Genomic DNA, 19,980 nt, shown 5'->3' on the forward strand with positions numbered 1-19,980 from the left:
GTTAGGAGGGGCAGAGGAAGAAGGAGAGAGAGAACCTCAAGTGAACTCTGCACTCAGGGTGGAACCCGATGCAGGGCTCAATCCCACGACCGAGATCATGACCTGAGCTGAAATCAAGAGCCCATGCTTAACCAACTGAGCCAGCCAGGCACCAATAGGGACATATTTCTGATGACAGTAGCATATGTTCAGAGCATAAAAAAGAGAAATATAAAACTGGATATTTTCAGAGACTGTTATTGACGGAAAGACCAGTAATCTCAATACTGCTGTGAAACTTACATTACCTCATGAAGCAAAGCCAACAAAAGGCAAATCTCTGATAAGTTATCACAAAGTGATAACTTAAAACCATTCGGCTTTAAATTCATCAAGACAGACACAAATATCTATCAGAGAAGTTAAAAAAACAAGACCTCAGGAGAAGAGTGAATACTTGACAATTTGAGTAAGACATTTATATGGAAATAAGATGAAACAGACGGTGACCAAGGAGAAGTGATAGAGTCTTTCACTGGAGTAGAGCTTTTCCACTTCAGAAAACTATTAATGCCCCATCCTGTATGTAGTGTGTTCTATTTTCATGTTAGTCTTTTAGCTAATTTCTAGTAACAGGTATTTTATAATACAATAACACGTGCCTACTTAATGCATTTGCTAGGAGCATCTCTATTAAGAAAAAGAAGGTAAAAATCCTAAAAAAAAAAAACAAAAACAAGAAATAGAAGGTAGATTCCAAACTTCTGAGTTCTTAGTCACGAGCACTCTGTTAGGAGAATGTAATTCATTTATGTCCTTTATAGCCTGCCTTCATTTTCTTACATAAATTTTATTAGCTTTTTATGGTACCAAGAAAGCAGCTAATGAAATATGCTATGTACCATACAGAAATAATAATTTTAAAGAGGAGCACAGTTTTGGAATATCCAGAAACTTCAGTCTGATTGATATCAGCTCTTGAGAATTAAAAGAACAGCACAGCAGTTTGCTCAGCAATGGGATCTTAAGTGGGATCTTTTATTTCTGTATTCCTCAGGGTAGAGTGACTTTTCCACAAAGTAGGTCAGTCTGGCATAAAGTCAGATCTAAAGCCTTAAGGGGTCCATACAGCTTTAATGAACAATCTCCATATGACTATGTCTCAAAACACAGACTTCTGGAAGAGATTTTATAGTCAAAGAATATGTGGAGATGCCATAATAAAGTCTGCGTTATGTACTTAGCCACATCCTAACAAAAAGTAAAAACTGCTATTGGAAAAGTTGTGTTTCATATATCTGGATCTTTATCCCTAAGTATTCTTTCCCAATACCATCTTTAACGTTACTTTAGAATTTATTCTAATTTTGGTTACTCCAAAAACATCATTATTCTTATCTGTAACAATGACTCAACAACATTGAGACATCATCAAAATACACAAACTTCTCAACTCTGAAGGGCCATAACACTTTCTATAAAGCATGAATGTGTCATGATAATCAGTTCTCTCCCCTTCCTTTGTGCCATCTGTAACCCTTATCTGACAAGTGTGGTGTGCACTGTCCTAGGAGCCCCTATACACCACAGTCTCAGAGATTTGAATAGAGACCTTTAGATCTGCCTTGGAATCCCTAATGAAATAATTACCAAAGATGTGCAAGTGCATTCAGGAGACACAAAGACATTTTAAGAATGTCCCTGTGGTCCAGCCACGCTAGTCTCATGTACCTCAGCACGCTCCTGCCTCAGGACCTTTGCACCTCAACATTCCTTTGCTGGCAATGCTTGACTCCTACATTTCCACATGGCTGGTTCTGTTGTATTCTTGAAGTATTTGCTCAAATAGTTGGATCAACCAATTTGCAACACCCCCTCCCAATTCCTGACACCTTCTAACCCATTCCCTGCTTTATTTCATTCAGCATATTACATACTACTTATGTGTTTGCTTTTTGTCTGTCTCCTTTCACTAAAATGTGAGCTCGATGCAGATGGGGATTTTCAAATATCTTATTCACTGCTGTTTCCTCAGGGCTGAGACTATCATAGAAAAGACATTTAATAAGCATTTGTTGAATGATGGTTGAACCCTTACCATTGAGATGACTTGCTAATCCTCACATCTCAGAGAAGCAGGTAATTGCTATACTCATTCATTTTCCAGCCTGAGAAACTCTCAGGTGTGATATAAACAGGAGTCCAGACACCACGCTGCCACAGAGTGTGCATCACAAAAAGAAAGTGGCGTTTCACCCTGGATTGTGATATTCAGCAACACGTTTGTGTTTATCATATGGGCAAAGCATATCTAAGGAACACTCGAGATGAACCAGGGAAAAAGAGATACAAGACCCCCTCTCTCCACTGAGAGACTCGCTGTGTGGTCTGAGATGAGATGAATCATTTTATTCCCCCTTTAAATTCAAGTTTACATAAATGCTCAAATGGAAACTGGCCAACGGCAAAGGCAGGACTACCAGATACATTTCAGCCCACATAGCCAAAAAACTCAGACAAATGTCATTCAATGCCTAAAACAACCACAACTGATTAAATTCGAAGCATTGGTCAACATTTGAAAGTGCCTGTCTGTGCCCTGTATTTCAAAATAAGACATTTTCTAATACTAACGAATAGTCACTATTGGTTTGTTGCACGATCAGCACACACCAACAAAATTACTGTCTTCTCTATGATGTAATAGTAATTAAACTTATAAACTTTGCTTTTGACAAGCCCTGGTACAGAGACATTTATAGATTTATACAGTGGAATATACAGTGAAAATTATAACCTAAGAAAATACAAGCATTCTGACTCTATTAAAATAACCGTTCCTAAATTTTTAGCCAACAACTTGAACTTTTACAAAAATATTGGCACAACTGAGTCTGAAGTAAACCAAACCCAGTGGTGGTCTGAGCTTATAAAATGTTTCAAGTTTTGCCCTCATGGCAGAAACACTCCATTAGGCAGACACTGCTTTGGGAGAATTAATCTTTTAGAAGGGATTAATCGGATGAAGGAGGGGATATACTTTCAGAACTACTCTTTTCTTTGGTGTTTATACACTGGGAGAAAGTGGCAGAGACCCAACTGGGAATCACAATTAGCTGCTGGAGCCACCCGTACAGAGAGGGAATGAAATTCACTGGATAGGCCAGAGGTCTGTGGATCATACCCCTTGGTTATACTGGGAGGAGGCGAAAAAATCAACAGTAACAATAATAATGTCATGACCAAAGAAATCGATGTAAGTTTTGACGATGAATAATAACTTGAAAGAAAATTTTGTCAGTTGCTTGAAATAATTCTGGGAATTGGGAATTGTGCTTCAACTAAGATACATCTCTTTTTATGAAGAACAACCATCAATAACAGAAAAAGATCAGTCGCCATTTCAAATATGTATTGTGCTATTTCATACAAAGAATAACCTAATTAGTAAATTTCGAACTAAGGTAGTAGAAAATAGAATCCTTTCTTTCTCCTGAGTTATATTAAGAAGACCACAATCATAAATCTAATAAATTCTGCATCGAGTATGGTTGGGTTGTATGTGCTGGTGTTGGCTGAACACATTGGTGTCTGAGACCCAACTTTATATGGAGAGTAGAAGGGAATCCATTTGCCTATTAATTTTAATGTCCCAAACATGATAGCAGGGAACTAAAGCCACCTGTTCCTTTAAGGGTTTACAGATTGTTCCCATTATTTTGAGCTCAATCTAGTATATTATGTATTTTTGGTAGGAAACTAACTTAAAACAACATAAATGAGTGAAACTTAATTAGGATTAACATGTCCTTGTTGTTCCTGGAATGTGTAACTTCCACTGTGCATGTCTATTATTGACTGACAGAATTTAATTAGATGGGTAAAATCGAAAAATACCTATTGCTATCTTGCTTCTAAGAAAAAAAAAACAAACAAACAGGGGGAATGAGATACCCAAATCATGAAAACTCTGCACATCCTACCAGTCAAATCTGACTTAATACTCCCCAAGGAAATCTACACTATCTTTGCTGAACACAAACAATTAAAAACACCTTAAAATCAAAACCTTGATTTTCATATTGAAACATGTTAAATTAGATGTAAAAAGGGAAGCCACTTCAAAGCGGCAACAGAAGCCTAGAATTCATATGTCTTATAGCTCATATTTTAGCAAGCACACCACCAGGCTTTTGCCAAAGAATCTCTAACACTAATACAGACATTTCTATGCTTTTCTCAGGCAAATCCTTTCTGCAAGTCTCCCCAACACTTCTATCATGAAACCACTAGATGTCTTTAAGCTCTCCAATTATGTGTTTCTGCTTGAAAAAAAAATTTTTTTTTAAGAGGTATAAAATCATTATCTACTTACCCAGGAGACATTTTTACCCTTAGGTGTTTTTAGCATGGCAACCAGCAGTACTGCGGTGGCCAACAACAGTTTCACCAACATGGAAAATCCACTGGAGTATATTCCAAATGTCTTTGTTACCCAAATGCAAAAAGTGCCCTGGTTTGCCAGACACAGCTGTCATAAGTAACAATGAAGATCACCTTCAGATAACCCATTTTTCTTCTCAGCACTGAGCATGTGAACACACACATAACAGATCACTACTTCAACCACTCCGTCTATGGAGGCAGAAAATGCAACATGTGTGTCTTCTCTTCTCTAGATCCGCAGAATCCAGAGTGGAGTCTTCCCTTCAAAAAGAAAACTTGAATCCATGTGCAAACATGTCCAAAATCCCAGGGGAATTCCTCCCTCGGCTGCTAAAGTGCAAGTCCCAGTTGCTCCCCAAGCTTTAATGAAAAGCTCGCTGGCGGGAGCTCACAATCACTTAGGAAGAGGAATGGTGAAAGCAAAGCACTTAGGAGACCTTGCAGGTTAGCAGCTGGTGGCAACCATTTTAGGAGGCGCCTGGCTCCAGGGCTGCCCAGAGGATCAAGAGAAAGCAGAGCTCAGTTTCAATAAATAATACATAGTCTCAGGTACAATGTGTACCTGTAAGTACCTTCTGCGCAGCCTCACGTAGGTGTGCTCTCTCCGCGGTCTCCCAGACTCACAGTGCACCTGTTGTTGATGAGACTGCTCCGTGAAAAGGCTGGTCTCCTAACAACCAGGGACATTTGTTTATAAGGTAAGAAAAATAGAAGCCCCAGAGGGGAGCAATTTAGGAGGCCCAGAAGGAAGAGCAGGGCTGGAAATCAGTGTTGGCTCTCCTCCCTTTGTTTCTGTGTCCTTGTGTCCCTTTTCTTTTACCTCCTGTCAATCTAGATTAACTAAGCAGATCCAGGCTAAATTTTGCTACTATCAGTAGTGATTAGTGTGAGTTGATGAAATCGGATTATACAGGCGGACCTCTGCCTTCCCCCTCAGCAAGCAACACCACGCGATTGGAACAACTCCATGCTGTTGTCCTTCTTGTCATCAGACAGAAGCCTTCTGGAAGGTTCTGCAGGAGGGAATCTGCTAGCAAGGGGAATCCAGCACAGATACAAATAGAGGGGGAGCAAACCATTTCTTTCAAATTCTAATGCTCTCTCAGATTGAAAGTTAGATCCCTAGAAAAGAAATGCGTAGCATTTTTCCATTGCATCAAAATTTTTTTCCCTGGCTGGGTGACCACGTTGACCAAGAGACTGAGGTCATGGGAGACTACAAAAGGGGTTGGGAATCGGAAGCCACTTTTCCTGAGCATTTACTACACGCCCAGCATGACGTAAGGGAATTTACATATACTCAGGTCCAAGCAATCCTGGAAGTAGGTATTAATATCAACACCTTAAAGATGAAGAATTAAGATTTAGAGATATTCAATACCTTTCAATGAAGACTTACTGAGCCAAAGCCATGCTTTCTAGACTCCTCTCTCTCTGAAATCATATGACATCTGGATTTTTTTTCCTTGGGTTGTTTCCAATCTCAAAGAATACATATATATAAATATATATATATTTATATGTATATGTATATATATTTATAAATATATATATAAAAGACCAGATGTTTCCCTTAAGTGTCTGATAATTCTGTGAAATTATGGTTCCTACTTATTTTGAAAATAATAATTTTCCACAGCTCCTCAGAAGAAATACAGTTGTCCCTTGAACAACATGGTTTTAAACTGATGAAGTTCACTTACAGATGGATTTTTAAAAATTTTTGTCTATTTGAGAGCACGAGAGAGCACAAGCAGGAGGAGGGCCAGAAGGAGAGGGAGAAGCAGGCTCCCGGCTTAGAGCAGGGAGCCGGATGCAGGGCTCCATCCCAGGACTCCGGGATCATGACCTGAGCTGAAGGCAGACACTTAACTGATTGAGCCACCCAGGCACCTAATATATGTGGATTTATTTTAGTAAACACGGTATAGTCCTATAAATGCCATTTCTCTTCCTTATGATTTTCTTAATATTTTCTTTTCTCTCACTTGCTTTATTATAAGAATACAGTCTCTAATATATTGAACATACAAAATACATGCTAGCTGATTATGTTACTTCGAAAGCCTGTACATGATTAGCATTTAAGTTTTGGGGGAGTCAAAAGTTACATGTGGATTTCCGACTGTATGGATGGTTGGCTCCCCTAACCCTCATGTTGTTCAAAGGTCAACTGTATTTTGAATTGCATTTTTGTGAAGTATAAAGCAGCTAAGATGGGACAACAGTTAGCCACATAAATACCAGTGCTATAGACAAGGGGCCTAAATGACTGATGACTTTGTGCTATCCACTCAACAGATACAGTTTATAATAATAGCCAACATTTATTAAAATGTTCTATGTGGTAAATATTTTCCCATTTTTATCTTACTTAATCAAAGCAACAACAACCTAGTGAAATTGATCTCTAATGATTTTGGATGATTTTTGTATAGGCAGTATTAATCAATATTGAATTTTTTTAAAAAAGATTTTATTTATTTATTCATGAGAGACACAGAGAAAGAGGCAGAGACACAGGCAGAGGGAGAAGCAGGCTCTCTGTGGGAAGCCCTATACAGGACTTGATCCCAGGACCCCAGGATCATGATCTGAGCCACTCACGTGCCTCCAATATTGAATTTAAGAAAAACCCAATACTACATTTAAAATTACAAATGTGACCTGAATTTTCAACCAATTCAAAAATCAGAAAATTTTTTTTAGATACACATGAAAGTAGAGATAAAAAGGGATTTTTAAAATAAAAAAAAATCCTTTGAGTATCCTTTGAGTCTGTGTATGAGTAAATCTCATATGCCTCATTATGCTATAAACCCCTTAAGGACATGGCCCTCGTCTAGCATATTTTTTTTCTCTTCTGGGAATACCGTAGTCACGGTTGCTCAATAACCATTGTTGACTAACCAGGTACAGTTCCATTATGAATTTTAAAATGGTGCTTTGAACATAATTTTCTGTTAAAATTTTCTGCAGTGTAATACTGTTGAAAAATAGATGAAGTAATTTGGAACCTGACATTTTGACTAACACATGAATCCCAGCGATCACTTCGATTTGTATTTTTATACTTCAAGTTTTCTAAAAATCATGAAGAGATATCCAGCACAAGTTTAAAGCTCTAGAAGAGAGTTGTATAAAAAGAAGACCATGTAAGTCCAAGTCATATTTAATCTCAGATCCTTCTAGAAATAATTGGTTTCAGAGTACCACTAAACCTTTGTTCTTTTGCATAATAATGGTCTGCTCTTTTTATCACTTTAATTATGTCCCCCCACAAAAGCTATGTTTAACTTTTAACCCCCAGTAGTACTTTATTTGGAAATGTGACTTTATTTGGAAACAAGGTCTTTACAGAGGTAATCGAGTTAAAAGGGGATCATTAGGTTGGGCCGGAATCCAGTATGGCTGGTGTCCTTACAAGAAGGGGAAATTGTGAACCTAGAGACAGACATGCACAGAAGGAAGAAGACGGCCATGTGACCGGAAGGCTGCATCTGTCAGCCAAGGAACAAAAGCCAAGGATTGCCATTGACCACCGGAAGCTAGAAGAGGCAAAGAAGGATTCTCTCCTAGAGCTATCAAAGTGAGCATGGCCCTGCTAATAATATATCAATTTTGGGCTCCATGGGATCCCTGGGTGGCGCAGCGGTTTAGCGCCTGCCTTTGGCCCAGGGAGCGATCCTGGAGACCCAGGATCAAATCCCACGTCAGGCTCCCGGTGCATGGAGCCTGCTTCTCCCTCTGCCTGTGTCTCTGCCTCTCTCTCTCTCACTGTGTGCCTATCATAAATAAATAAAAAATTAAAAAAAAAATTTTGGGCTCCAGCCTCCAGGCTATAAGGCAATATATTTCTGTAGCTTTAAGCCACTCAGGTTAGGGTACTTACAGCAGGCCTACCAAACTCATACCGATGTCAATTCAATAATTCTTCCTTTCTTTTTCTTTTCAATGACTCTTTGGAGGATTCTAAACTTCTTTCCTTAGTTTTACTACAGCACCCAAAAGGTAAAAGCATCAGAATTTATTTTAAAAACTTGAGTTTTAAAATATGCCTAGATTATTGTATATATTTGACTTAAATTTTAAATTAATTCATGGACTCACTGCACATTTCACATATTAGACCTCTTAATGTGGGACTCTTGGAATCCAAGGAACCTATGAATAAAATCTAGGGAGTTCATGAACTTGAATGGAAAAAGACTGCATCTTATTTTCGATAACTTCTGATTGAAATTTAGCATTTCTCTCAGTTACAGATGTCAGCAATAGAAATCACACATATGTTCATCAGATAATAATTGTTTCAGGTATCTTGAAATATGTCCATCTTCTAGTTTATGATATACATGCTGAATCATTTAGAGGAAACCTGCAATTTGCTTTGCAATTTACATTGACATGCATAAAGACATTAGGATGGTTTGATGATGCATAGATGGATGGATAGATGTTTAGATGGACAGATGTGACACAGTATATTAAAAAAAAGAAAGTGTATCAAATGTTAATGGGAAAAATCTAGGGATGAGTTGGGTGTTCTAAGACTCAAGATTGTTAGTATTGTTATTTACTACACTAATAAAAAGTGTATTATATCACAGATTTGGCTTCTAACATATTTTGAAAACTATGTCATCATATGATCAGTTTCCTCTCTAATTCTACAAATTTTATATTATGCACTCAAAAATACTGTTCCAAGAAAAACTCCTTCGGGCTTTACCAGACTACGAAAGGATTCATGGCACAATAAATCTAAGAATTTCATCTATAAAGCTATCAGGAGAAAACTGATAAGCAGCAATATTATTCCACAAAATTATTTCAAAGGCTCGTTTTTATGGTAAGTAAAAAGTAAAAAAATTGAGTCTTTAAAATGTCATATAGCGACTGGGTACCAAAGTAAAACCTTACTGTTATCTAAGAAATAACTGATTGATATCCCATGCCGCTTAACTACTGATCTGCAACAAATTGTCCCAAAGCTTAATGGCTTAAAACCATAATTTATTACATCTCATGGCTCTGTGGGTTCCCTGGGCTCAGTTGGGTAGTTTCCATTTGAGGACCCTGATGTGGTTATGGTCATATAGATGCTGGGGCTGAGTCATCTGGAGGCCTGACTACATTGGACACCCAAGATGCCACTCACATGGCTGGCAGTTATACAGGCTGTCAGCTGGGAGGTCAGCTGGGAGGTCAGCTGGGCCTGGTGACCACAGCACAACACATGACCTCTCCATGTGGTTGGAGCCCCTCTCAGTATGCCACCTACATTCTGAGAGACAGTATTCCAAGAGCAAGCAGTCCAAGAAACCCTGTGGGGAGCTGCAAAGATTCTTACCTAACCTTGAAAATCACACACCATTACTTCCACCATGCTCTACTTGTCAAAAGTGACTAATAGCACCAGAGGACCGGCCCAGATTCAGAGGGAATGAATACTATCTAAACGCATGAACACTAGGCATGCAGCTCATGATGAGGAGTGAGGGGCAACTGCAGAGACCCAGAGAGCTTTAAGTACCCAGGGCAACATGCAGCTTTGACTCCCTAGAGTCTGATGCCTACATCTGCCCTCTTGGTTGGTCTAACTTTCCAGTTATAATAAGAACAGCTGACCAGTGCTGCCACTCATGGAAAAGACTAGAACAGGTTCCCATCTTCTCAACCACCCCCAATCTCAGCCACAGCAACAGTTTACTCTGGGTCTTTAAGCCATGCCATGCAACATTCCACTCTGCCACAGAGCCTTAGATCCTGTAAACATCCACTCAGTCTAGCAGCAAACCCAGAAGAGTGGGGGAGTCTCTGTCCCTAGCATTGACTCCCAATGAATAGGAGACAGAATAGGACACACATGCTCCTGACTGCTATCCTCAGAGTGGACAATTCTGGGAGGTTTTGGTACACTTTTCAGGAAACCTGGTCCACTCTAGCCCCCTTGCCCACAACCTTGATAACATTCTTTTATATTGGCTTTTTCAATCTCTGTCCCCCAGACATCACCAGCCCAATAAACTCCCTGCACTGAGTCCTTGTCTCAGGCTCTGCTTTTGGGAAAAAATGTCTACTATTATTAGATGCATCCACTCTGTTCAGTGGAGAGAATGGAGTTGCAAGTCCATGAGGTTCCAAATCTGTGTTTCTTTTGTGAATCCACTAAGTGAGCCCCTATTGAAAGAGGGCCTTGGGGATTATTGAGTAGCTAGAGTTTTCACATCTAGGCACTTTAGTTATCTCACTAACTAGACTGTGATCCCCTGGAGGATAAGTGCTTCCATTTTCAGCCTTATAGCTCACATTACAACTAAATAGCTGCCTGGTATTTAACAGGTGCTCAATTAGTGCATCCTGATGAAGTAAGTGGTTCTCCCTCTTGAAAGTATTACATCTTTAGGTCCTAACCTATTAAAATTGCAAGCAGTAGCTTCCCTGGTGTATCCTCTGTAGGCTATTTTGTCTAAGCAGTGCTTTATCCTAAACTCCAAGTACTCAACACCAATGAGTCTTTGTGTGTGTGTGTGTGTGTGTGTGTGTGTGTGTATACATCTACACCTACTGATCAGATACACTCTAGTAGAGATGGAGTAGGCATGGCAGAAAGGGCACATATTTGGAGTCAAATGGACCAAAATTGAACTCTGATGCCTCCATGTACAAAATATGGAAACTAGGGCAAGGGAATTAGCTTTGTTGGGCCTGTTTCCTCATCCACATAAAGACTCCAGTGACAACTAGCCCACAAGAGCTTTTGTGAACATTGTATGAAACCATGTATATAGCATGTAGATTGTAAAGCATGTAGTGGCTCAGTACCTGGGATCTCCCTGCTCCTGGATTCCTGCTTGGTCTTCATGAGGTGCTTATTGTGTGATCAATGTATGAGCCTGTGTGAGTCTCCAATTTCTCTTTTGTAAAGGAAGGATAATTAACTTTTATGTTTATGTAATATGGCCAGAGCCAAAATCAAATAAATCATGCATGTGAAAGTTACTTGAGATTTGCAAAAGTACTGATAGGTAGTGGAAGACGTGAAGATGAGGCTGCCATGCAGTGTTGTACGTTCTGTGCACTGCAAAAATGCCCTGGCCAAAGGCCAAGTTAGGAGTGAAATCAACAGAGGCTACATCTGCCCAACAGGGGTGGCATTTTTCTAATCTGTCCACTCAAAGACAGTCTTTTTTCTAATATGCACAGAATGGCCATGATGACTAGCAGAGACCTAAAATGTAATGAATAAAAGAGTAGACTCAGATTCAAATCCTGGTTCTGGCATTTACTAGCTGTCCAATTCTGGCCACAGTCCCTCTGTGTCTCAATTTGTTCCTCTAAAAAGAAAAGGATTTTATAGAGTTCCTAGTTTATAAGGTTTCAATGAGCCTTACAAAGCAATTAGAAGAGTGCCGAGCACATAGTATGGACTCAATAAATGCTCACTGTCAATGATTATTATTCTTATTCTCTAAATGTAACTCATAATCCAGATGAAGACGTGCCAATTGTGGAGAAATGACATGCAGTATTAATCATTCAAAATAGAATTTAGGTCTGCTCAAAACTAAACTGTGTGTACACATGCTTTCAAATGAGGGAGGCCAATTAGCAATGTATAAATTTGTTTTTCTTAATTTTTGATGAATATAATGGATAAATTGATGGCCTACTGAAAAATACAGTTAATAAAAACTTAGCTCTGATGATTTGAAATGGCTGTCAGAATTTGTTCTCTTGAACAGGAAATTGTTTAGCTCAAGCCAGCGCTATTAGAAGCTGTGACTTTGAAGAGCTCTGTACTTAGTTTAGATCAATCCGAATATTTTTTTCTTCCAATTTTTACTCTCTTCTTTAAATTGAGGTCTGTCACTTTCAAATAAATACCTAACTATTACACAAGAATCTCAATTGCATTCATATTCCAGATATCAGGACAACATCACTTGGGAAGAAAACAAAATCCACCCAGAATTATTTATTTATTCGCCCAGCATATATTAAGCATATTTTTGTGCTAGGGACTATGCCTTTCCAATACAAATATTTCTAACAGATTTCCCAAAATTCTGTCAATAAGTCATGATACTTCCTATGACAATTTATCATCTTACGATAGGCTATCAACTAAATGCTGATCCTTGTTGGATTAACAATTCTTCAAGGGCAAGAACCACATTCATCATTTTAATATATACTACTATGACATATTATACACAAAAAAATGTTGGCTGAAGTGATAATATAAGTGTTTGCCAAGTGAACTTCAAAGATACATCCCAGTAGAGCACGCTGCAGTAATCTAACCCAGAGAGGACGAGGACATGGAAAAAGTCATAAAACAATGACTTCTTAAGCAAGGGTCTAACCACAGCATCCTGTCCCTTGGAGGGAGTCATTGACAATGACTTGTTACTGAATAATAGTCACAAAGCCATTTTCTGGTTCTTTCTTACTGAACATGGGGAGAGGAGAGGAGAGAGGGAAATGAGGGAGGTCATAGCAGCAGGGAGGGAGGGGCCTATCTGAACTTCTTCCAGAAAGAATAGAATGATGTGTGTGTGTGTGTGTGTGTGTGTGTGTGTGTGTGTGTTTTACCAGTTCTGGGACAGCTTTCAAAAACATAGCCAAAGACATTCAGATTTCATTAATTTGGCCAACCAGCTAAATTAAAATGTCCTTGATAAGAAAAGGGTGAAGATTTGCAAGTATCCTGAATTTTAACCAAAACTTACTAGAGATTAAAAAACAGACAACTATTTTTGGGGCGGGGGAGTGACTGACCCAAAACATGTTAGGAAAAGCAGAATGACTATCTTTGGTCATCTTAGCCATTTTCTAGCTCTAACACCCTTGGGACACATACAATTTTGGTCTAAATAAATAATATTTTATGAGTAAAAATAGGAAAAATTAGAATCACTATATTTATATTCCATTGTCTTTCTGTCTCTCAATGGCCCCCATCGCTGAGATTCTCATCCTTTTATCACCTCATCTGGAGAATACAGGACAGTGTGGTCCCTGAGCTTCTTCATTGGAGTCCAACTGCCTAAGATGCCAAGGGTCTTCCTTCCATGTCCCTACTCACATCCATGTAGATTTATGATCACAAATATGTTGGCTTCTTATTTCTCACCACATCAAATCTCAATACAAATCCTGTACTTCTTTGGTTGTAATGCATGTATAGCCTTTGTGTGATTAGCCTTAAATTCTGACTATATAGTAACAATACTACTAGGAGTAGTCATTTCCTGGGGTGCTGGGTGGCTCAGTTAAAGGTCTGACTCTTGATTTTGGTTCAGGTCATGATCTCAGGGTCAGAAGATTGGGTGGGGCTCCATGCTCAGTAGGGAGTTTGCATCTCCCTCTTCCTCTGCCCATTCCCTAGCTCGCAGGCACTGGTTCTTTCTCTCTCTATCCCATAAATCAATCAATCAATCAATCAATCAATCAATCAATCTTTAAAAACAAAGGAGTAGGGTGCCTGTGTGGCTCAGTTGATAAGTGTCTGCCTTCAGTTCAGGTCAGGATCCCAGGATCCCAAGGTCCTGGGATCGAGTTGGGCTCCCTGCTTAGCGGGGCGTCTGCTTCTCCCTCTCCCCCCTGCTGGTGCTGGCTCTCTCTCTCTCTCAAATAAAAAAGTAAAATCTTAAAAAAATAAAAATAAATAAAAACAAAGTAGTAGTCATTTCCTTCTAATGAGATATACTAGCACACAAAATTTTATGTCATTGAGAAAAGATCCATTTCTGGATGGTATGAAGGCTACTCATTTAAATCTAAGATCTGACCTGAGATTTACAGGCAAATAGCCACATTATAACTGGTTGCAGGAAACTGGTTCCCAGAGAAGCTCCCATAGATTAATCTGCCTAAGTGAGGATAACAGTTTGAGAATTCAAAAGCAGTCTGCTGTTTTAAAAATGAAAGATATTGTTTTATTCTAGGCACATACTATAAGTTCCTGGAGGGAAGGGACTATTTGACTCATCGTTATGTCCCTCTAGAATAAGAGAGTATCTAAAATGTGCCAGAAACCAAATACTTATTGAATTAATGAATAAACCTAAACATCAAGCTAAGAATCAAATATGTTTCCCTTTAAAGAATATGAGAAATCATTCTTGTTTTATGAAGCTGTGTGTCTACCCTTCACCTCTACCTTACACTGATGTGTCCTGTATATATATTATTTGAGTCTATGCTCACATTTGGTATTCACTCGTCTCCTCTGGTGAATGTGATTTTTCCTTTCTTTATTGGAGTCTGGACCACTTGGTTCAAAAGGACAGAGATCGGGGATCCCTGGATGGCTCAGCAGTTTAGCGCCTGCCTTCGGCCCAGGGCGCAATCCTGAGGTCCTGGGATCGAGTCCCACGTCGGGCTCCCTGCATGGAGCCTGCTTCTCCCTCTGCCTGTGTCTCTGCCTCTCTCTCTCTATGTCTATCATGAATAAATAAATAAATAAATAAATAAATAAATAAATAAATAAATAAATAAATAAAATAAAATAAAATAAAATAAAATAAATAAATAAATCCCTCAAGTGGCAGGGCCTTATTTTAAAGATACGCATTTGCAGGACCTCTGAAAAAGTGAATAATCGGACTTCAGAAAGGCCAGGACCTGTTTTAGATCTCCACTCTGCTGCTGTGCCATCAACAGAACCTGCCCTCCTGAGCACTGTCTTCAGGGGCCATGCTATTTCCTGCACTCCCAGCCACTTGGGTGAGTCTCACCTTTTCTGACATATACACAGCTTCTGCTTCCTTGCATATTTTTACTCAAATTTTGGGCCTCCTGTGACTCCCTGTGACTCGACCCCTCATCCATGACCAGTTTTTGGCTCCTGCTTCTGGAGCTAAATGATTCTGTGAATCCCTCATTTAAATTCCTGAGTCAAAGCGCTTCCCCCGATCGAACACATTTTGGCTGCCTGGAGGGATGCAGGGCAGTGGAGTCTGTGTAACCCACGTAGGGCTGCCCTTTGCAGTAGGATGCGTTCGGCAATTTCACGTAACACAAGGCTACAGGCTGGCAAGGACATGACTGGCATTTCTAATAAGGTTGGCATAATTATTCATTTCTTTTTATTACTGCTTCTATCAATTTCACTCTTTGTTTCTAAAGTTAATTTATCATGAAACTGAGATCACTTTGCTTTTCAACCAAAGTTTGCAGCAGTTCTAATCTCTTAGACTATGTGAAGCTGAAAACAACGCATGGTACATTGATATTCTGAGTGGATTGATTAGTTATTATTTAAAACTGCTATAAGGTATATTTTAATTCTTTCATGGCAACTTATGAAAGGCTGGGAAAGAATGAAGAAAAGTTGGATAATGAGTTCTTATTTAATCTAAACAAAGTTTCAGCATTCTGGTTGCAATGAAGTCACAGAGTTTGAAACCAGAGAAATAGGTTCACATTACTAATAAAAACTGAAGGTGAAGATTTACTCTGAAATTCAAATCTTGAGCTTAGTTAGACTACACGGTAATTTAGAAGTCATACAGTAAAAACATTTAGTGTATTAGTGTGAGCTTTACAAAAAGCAGAACCATTATTTAAAATAAACTTTAAAAACCATTCTTTTTTTTTAAGATTTTATTTATTTATTCATGAGACACACAGAGAGAGAGACAGAGACAGAGACATAGGCAGAAGTAGGCTCCCCACAAGGAGCCCAATGTGGGACTCGATCCCAGGACCCTGGTATCACGCCCTGAGCTGAAGGCACTCAACCACTGAGCCACCCAGGTGTCCCTTAAAAACCATTCTTGCATGAAGAATAAGAATGGACTTTATTTTCCCCTAAAAACCATTCTTTCATGAAGAATAAGAATGGACTTTATTTTCTTCATGTGCCAATTCATTTAAAATGAGAATAATTCTGGGTGTATACCCTTTCATCAGATCCTAGAAGCTGATCTTCAAAAATTCATGTGTCTAGGGGCACCGGGGCAGTTCAGTCAGTTAAGCCTCTGACTCTGGATTTTGACTCAGATCATGATCTCAGGTCTTGAGATCAAGCTCAGTAGGAAAATCTGCTTCTCACTCTGCTTCTTCTCCTCCCTACCCCCTATGCCATGAGTGCTCTCTCTCTCTCTTTCTCTGAAATAAATAAATAAATCTTTTAAAAAAATACATGTGTCTGCAGTCTCTTGCATCTGTTTATTAGGAGGCTAAGTTTTCCCCTGTATGAAGAAGTACTAGCATTAACAAGATAATATTGGGGAAATGAATTCTGATAGCTCGTACTAAGGATAGCATATCAGTACTTATATCAGACCCACTGGAGATCTAGCAGTTAACTAAAGCCTACAGTCTGAAATCTAATCATAGATGAAACTGTAAAGCTCCAAGTGATTGCCATTTTCTCCAGAGAGTAATGGAGCAGAGTTGTCAGAGAGAAATCCTCACTGCCTGAACAACTTTAAAAAATGCCATAGAGAAGTGCATGTCTCATCAAAGGTTTAAGAAGGTAAACAAGGAACATCCAATCAACTGAGAAAAAAAGTCAGATTGTCATCTCATTTTTCATGGAGCTGTAGAGTGAAAAGAACCCAAATCAGTGTCTTTTAAGAGTATTCTTTAACCTGATTGTACTGTCAATCATAGTTCAAGAGTCAAGCTCAATGAAAGAAACAGTGCAATAAGGACTCATATAGGGAATAAACGAAAAATCAGAAAAGTACTTTCTAGCAGTGATGGCTTTTCCCTTTGAAGTCGGGATTCATTTCAAAACTTAAAGTGCTCTTTGGTCTGTAGAAATAAGAATTCTATTATTTTAAACAGTAATGAGCACACTATAATTATGGTTCAGAAATGAAAATCTATGAAATTGATTGTTTCAAGAGGGGTTGAGCAAGTTTTAAAAATGAATAAATTTTTAAAACCAGAAGAATTTAACTAAAGTAGAGGTCTGCAACTGCATGAAAAAAAAATACACAGATTTCTCCTTTGTGACCCCAAAGGAAGAGAAGATGGGATGAGCAGAAGCTCTGATGTCTCCTCCCTTCCCACTAGACAAAAATGAACAGTCAAACCCTGCCAAGAGCCCTTAAATATAAGATTACAAGTTCTAGGGTCTGTATTGCTTTACTCAAATTTGAGGGATTCGCGTTTGGGAGCTCGTTCAAGAAACTTTCTGAAGCAATTAAAAATCACTTTTTTTAAAAAAAGGATTTTACTTATTTATTCACGAGAGACACAGAGAGCAGCAGAGACACAGGCAGAGGGAGAAGCAGGCTCCCTACCGGGAGCCTGATGTGGGACTCGATCCCAGGACCCTGGGATCATGACCTGAGCGGAGGCAGATGTTCAACCGCTGAGCCACCCAGGCGCCCCTAATTAAAACACTTTTAAAGGCATTTTCAGTGCTCCTTCAGGGGAAAAAAAAGGTACTGAGGTGCTGATATATATATATATATATATATATATATATATATATATATATATTTAAGATTTTATTTATTTTTTCATGAGAGGCACAGAGAGAGAGAGAGAGAGGCAGAGACACAGGCAGAGGGAGAAGCAGGCTCCATGCATGGAGCCCGACGTGGGACTCGATCCCGAGTCTCCAGGATCACACCCTGGGCTAAAGGCAGCGCTAAACCGCTGGACCACCGGGGCTGCCCGAGTGCTGATATTTTGAAACAAGTTTGTAAAATCTCTTCCTTATCCTTTTCTACTTTAGGTGCCTTCTTTCCCTTCGCTATTTTTCTGGAACTGAAATTTAGTTCATTAAAATAAGGAGACAAGTCAATTTATTTCCGCCAAATTAATCTTGCTGTAAGGAAAGCTGCCAATAGATTTTACCAGTGTGGCCTATCACATGCCATCACACATGGGATATCCTATTTCTTTCTGTGGCATCCACAATGATTTAATGGTTAGAGGTTAGTTAAGACTGCCAAGGAGTAGAACTTTCTAGAAATATGTAATCCACAGTGCATCTTTCATGCTAGACATTTATCAGGACTGTGTCTGCTCCAACCCATGGTTCCCAGAAGGTCAGTGTTGCTCAAGGAGAAATAAATGGTATGAATTAAATCTGGTAACAAAAGTCATACCTTGCAAGGAGTAAAAGAATATATGATATTTTACTTGAGCTTTTCTTGATAGACTCTTCGTAGTGTTCCTTAGCTGATTCTATAGACTTCAGTTACAATTCAATATTATAATTCAGCAGGTTGCCAATAGTTACAGAACATCTGAATAAAATCTTTACTGTCATTATTAATTACTCAAATCGACTCAAAAATTAAGTCTTTGTTCTCATCAAGTTTTTACCAGGCATAATTCTACTGGAAAGGCAATTCTGGATTTTTCCTACAAACTTCATCTTCCATAATCCGCATTTATGTAACCAAGGAACCTCAGCCCTGCTAAGCTTAAAGATGCTAATGCTTCACTTCCTAAGCTTTAACCATGCGAGAGCATGGCTCATTTAAAAATTCCTATCATTATGTTCTATGTCTGTGCAAAGATCATCTGTAATTTCTGCTGTACAGGACCTATTACTTTTTTTTTTTTTTTTCCTAGAAACAACGCTTGGTGTTTCCTTTGGGAAATTCTTCTCCTCCATTGTCAGTCAAGTAGTCCTCCCCTCTCCTGGTCTGAAGAAGATCAGGCTGTTCCACTCAGATCCTTTCTCTGAAGAATTCGAACCTTGACTAACCTGACACAAGTTGACTTGAGGTGAGCTGCCTCGCCTTAGAAGGACAATGAGGAGCCTGGCCACAATTCCTGCCACCCAGATTCTCACAATTCCTGACACTCCCAGCCTGACTTTCATATTTCCTTTGATTCTCTGAGATCTCTCCAAGCTACAGTGTGCACAAAAAATCACGGAGAGGTTATGGAAAATTAAATGATGAAGATCCATCCCTGAGATGCAGATTCTATGGATCTGGCATTGTTCCCAGGGATGGGCACTTCTTTTCACAAACACTCCTAAAAATTCTCATGCTAGTGACCCAATGAACACACTGAGAAACACTGCCATAAATAACCCATGAATTCCATGTGTTAAATTAGAAAGAGGGGATTTCTACTGTGTACTCCCAAATTATCTTATCCACCCTTTATAAATCTTTGCAAAGTGATGACTGATGAGAGGTATGTACCTTGGGGAGAGAGGGTAACAGAGATTTCAGATCTTTCAAGTGGACTTTTTTTTTAACTTCCCCTTGCCCTCCACCCTGTTCTGTTCTCCTTCAGCCACATGCCCTGGAAATTGAGTGTGTCCCAACAATTTATGTTGAAAAAAAGGTTGCAACATATGCAATGAAACATATGCAATGATGTTTCATAGTCTAATATCTACCCCAAGGAGCAAGCTAATTTTCCCAATAATGAAATGACCAAAGAGAACTCAATGACTCCTGTCGGGAAGCTTCATAGCCCCCTAAACCCCCTAAAATGGTGAGAGACAAGAAATACATAAACTCCAACACACCCAGTGCCTTAGTCACAGCGCTGAGAGAAGCCACTTTGCCCCCAACTCCCTTTCTTCTGTGTTGCTGTTTGGAAATCAGAGTG

General features: G+C 39.1%; 1 protein-coding gene and 1 long non-coding RNA gene across 9 annotated transcripts in view; one reads left to right on the forward strand and one right to left on the reverse strand.

Annotated features, from left to right (window-relative positions):
* The window catches only part of CACNB2 (calcium voltage-gated channel auxiliary subunit beta 2), a 380,949-nt gene that overhangs the window by 218,345 nt on the left and 142,624 nt on the right, over positions 1–19,980 (reverse strand). Inside the window, exon 1 of one of the 8 annotated variants that reach the window (XM_025445590.3) lies at positions 4,355–4,909. The exons of the other annotated variants lie outside the window; for them this stretch is intronic. Coding sequence (XP_025301375.1) covers positions 4,355–4,435 — 81 coding nt within the window. The 5' untranslated portion in view covers positions 4,436–4,909. Of the gene's footprint in view, positions 1–4,354; positions 4,910–19,980 lie in introns of those variants that run through there. 8 annotated transcript variants of the gene reach the window in all.
* LOC112659106 (uncharacterized) lies at positions 4,844–19,323 on the forward strand. The gene is made up of 3 exons (XR_003136176.3): positions 4,844–5,123; positions 15,017–15,162; positions 18,982–19,323. It is a non-coding gene; the product is annotated as an uncharacterized LOC112659106 (long non-coding RNA).

This window comes from Canis lupus, chromosome 2, assembly GCF_003254725.2.
Source record: "Canis lupus dingo isolate Sandy chromosome 2, ASM325472v2, whole genome shotgun sequence".
NCBI classification, from domain to species: Eukaryota; Metazoa; Chordata; class Mammalia; order Carnivora; family Canidae; genus Canis; species Canis lupus.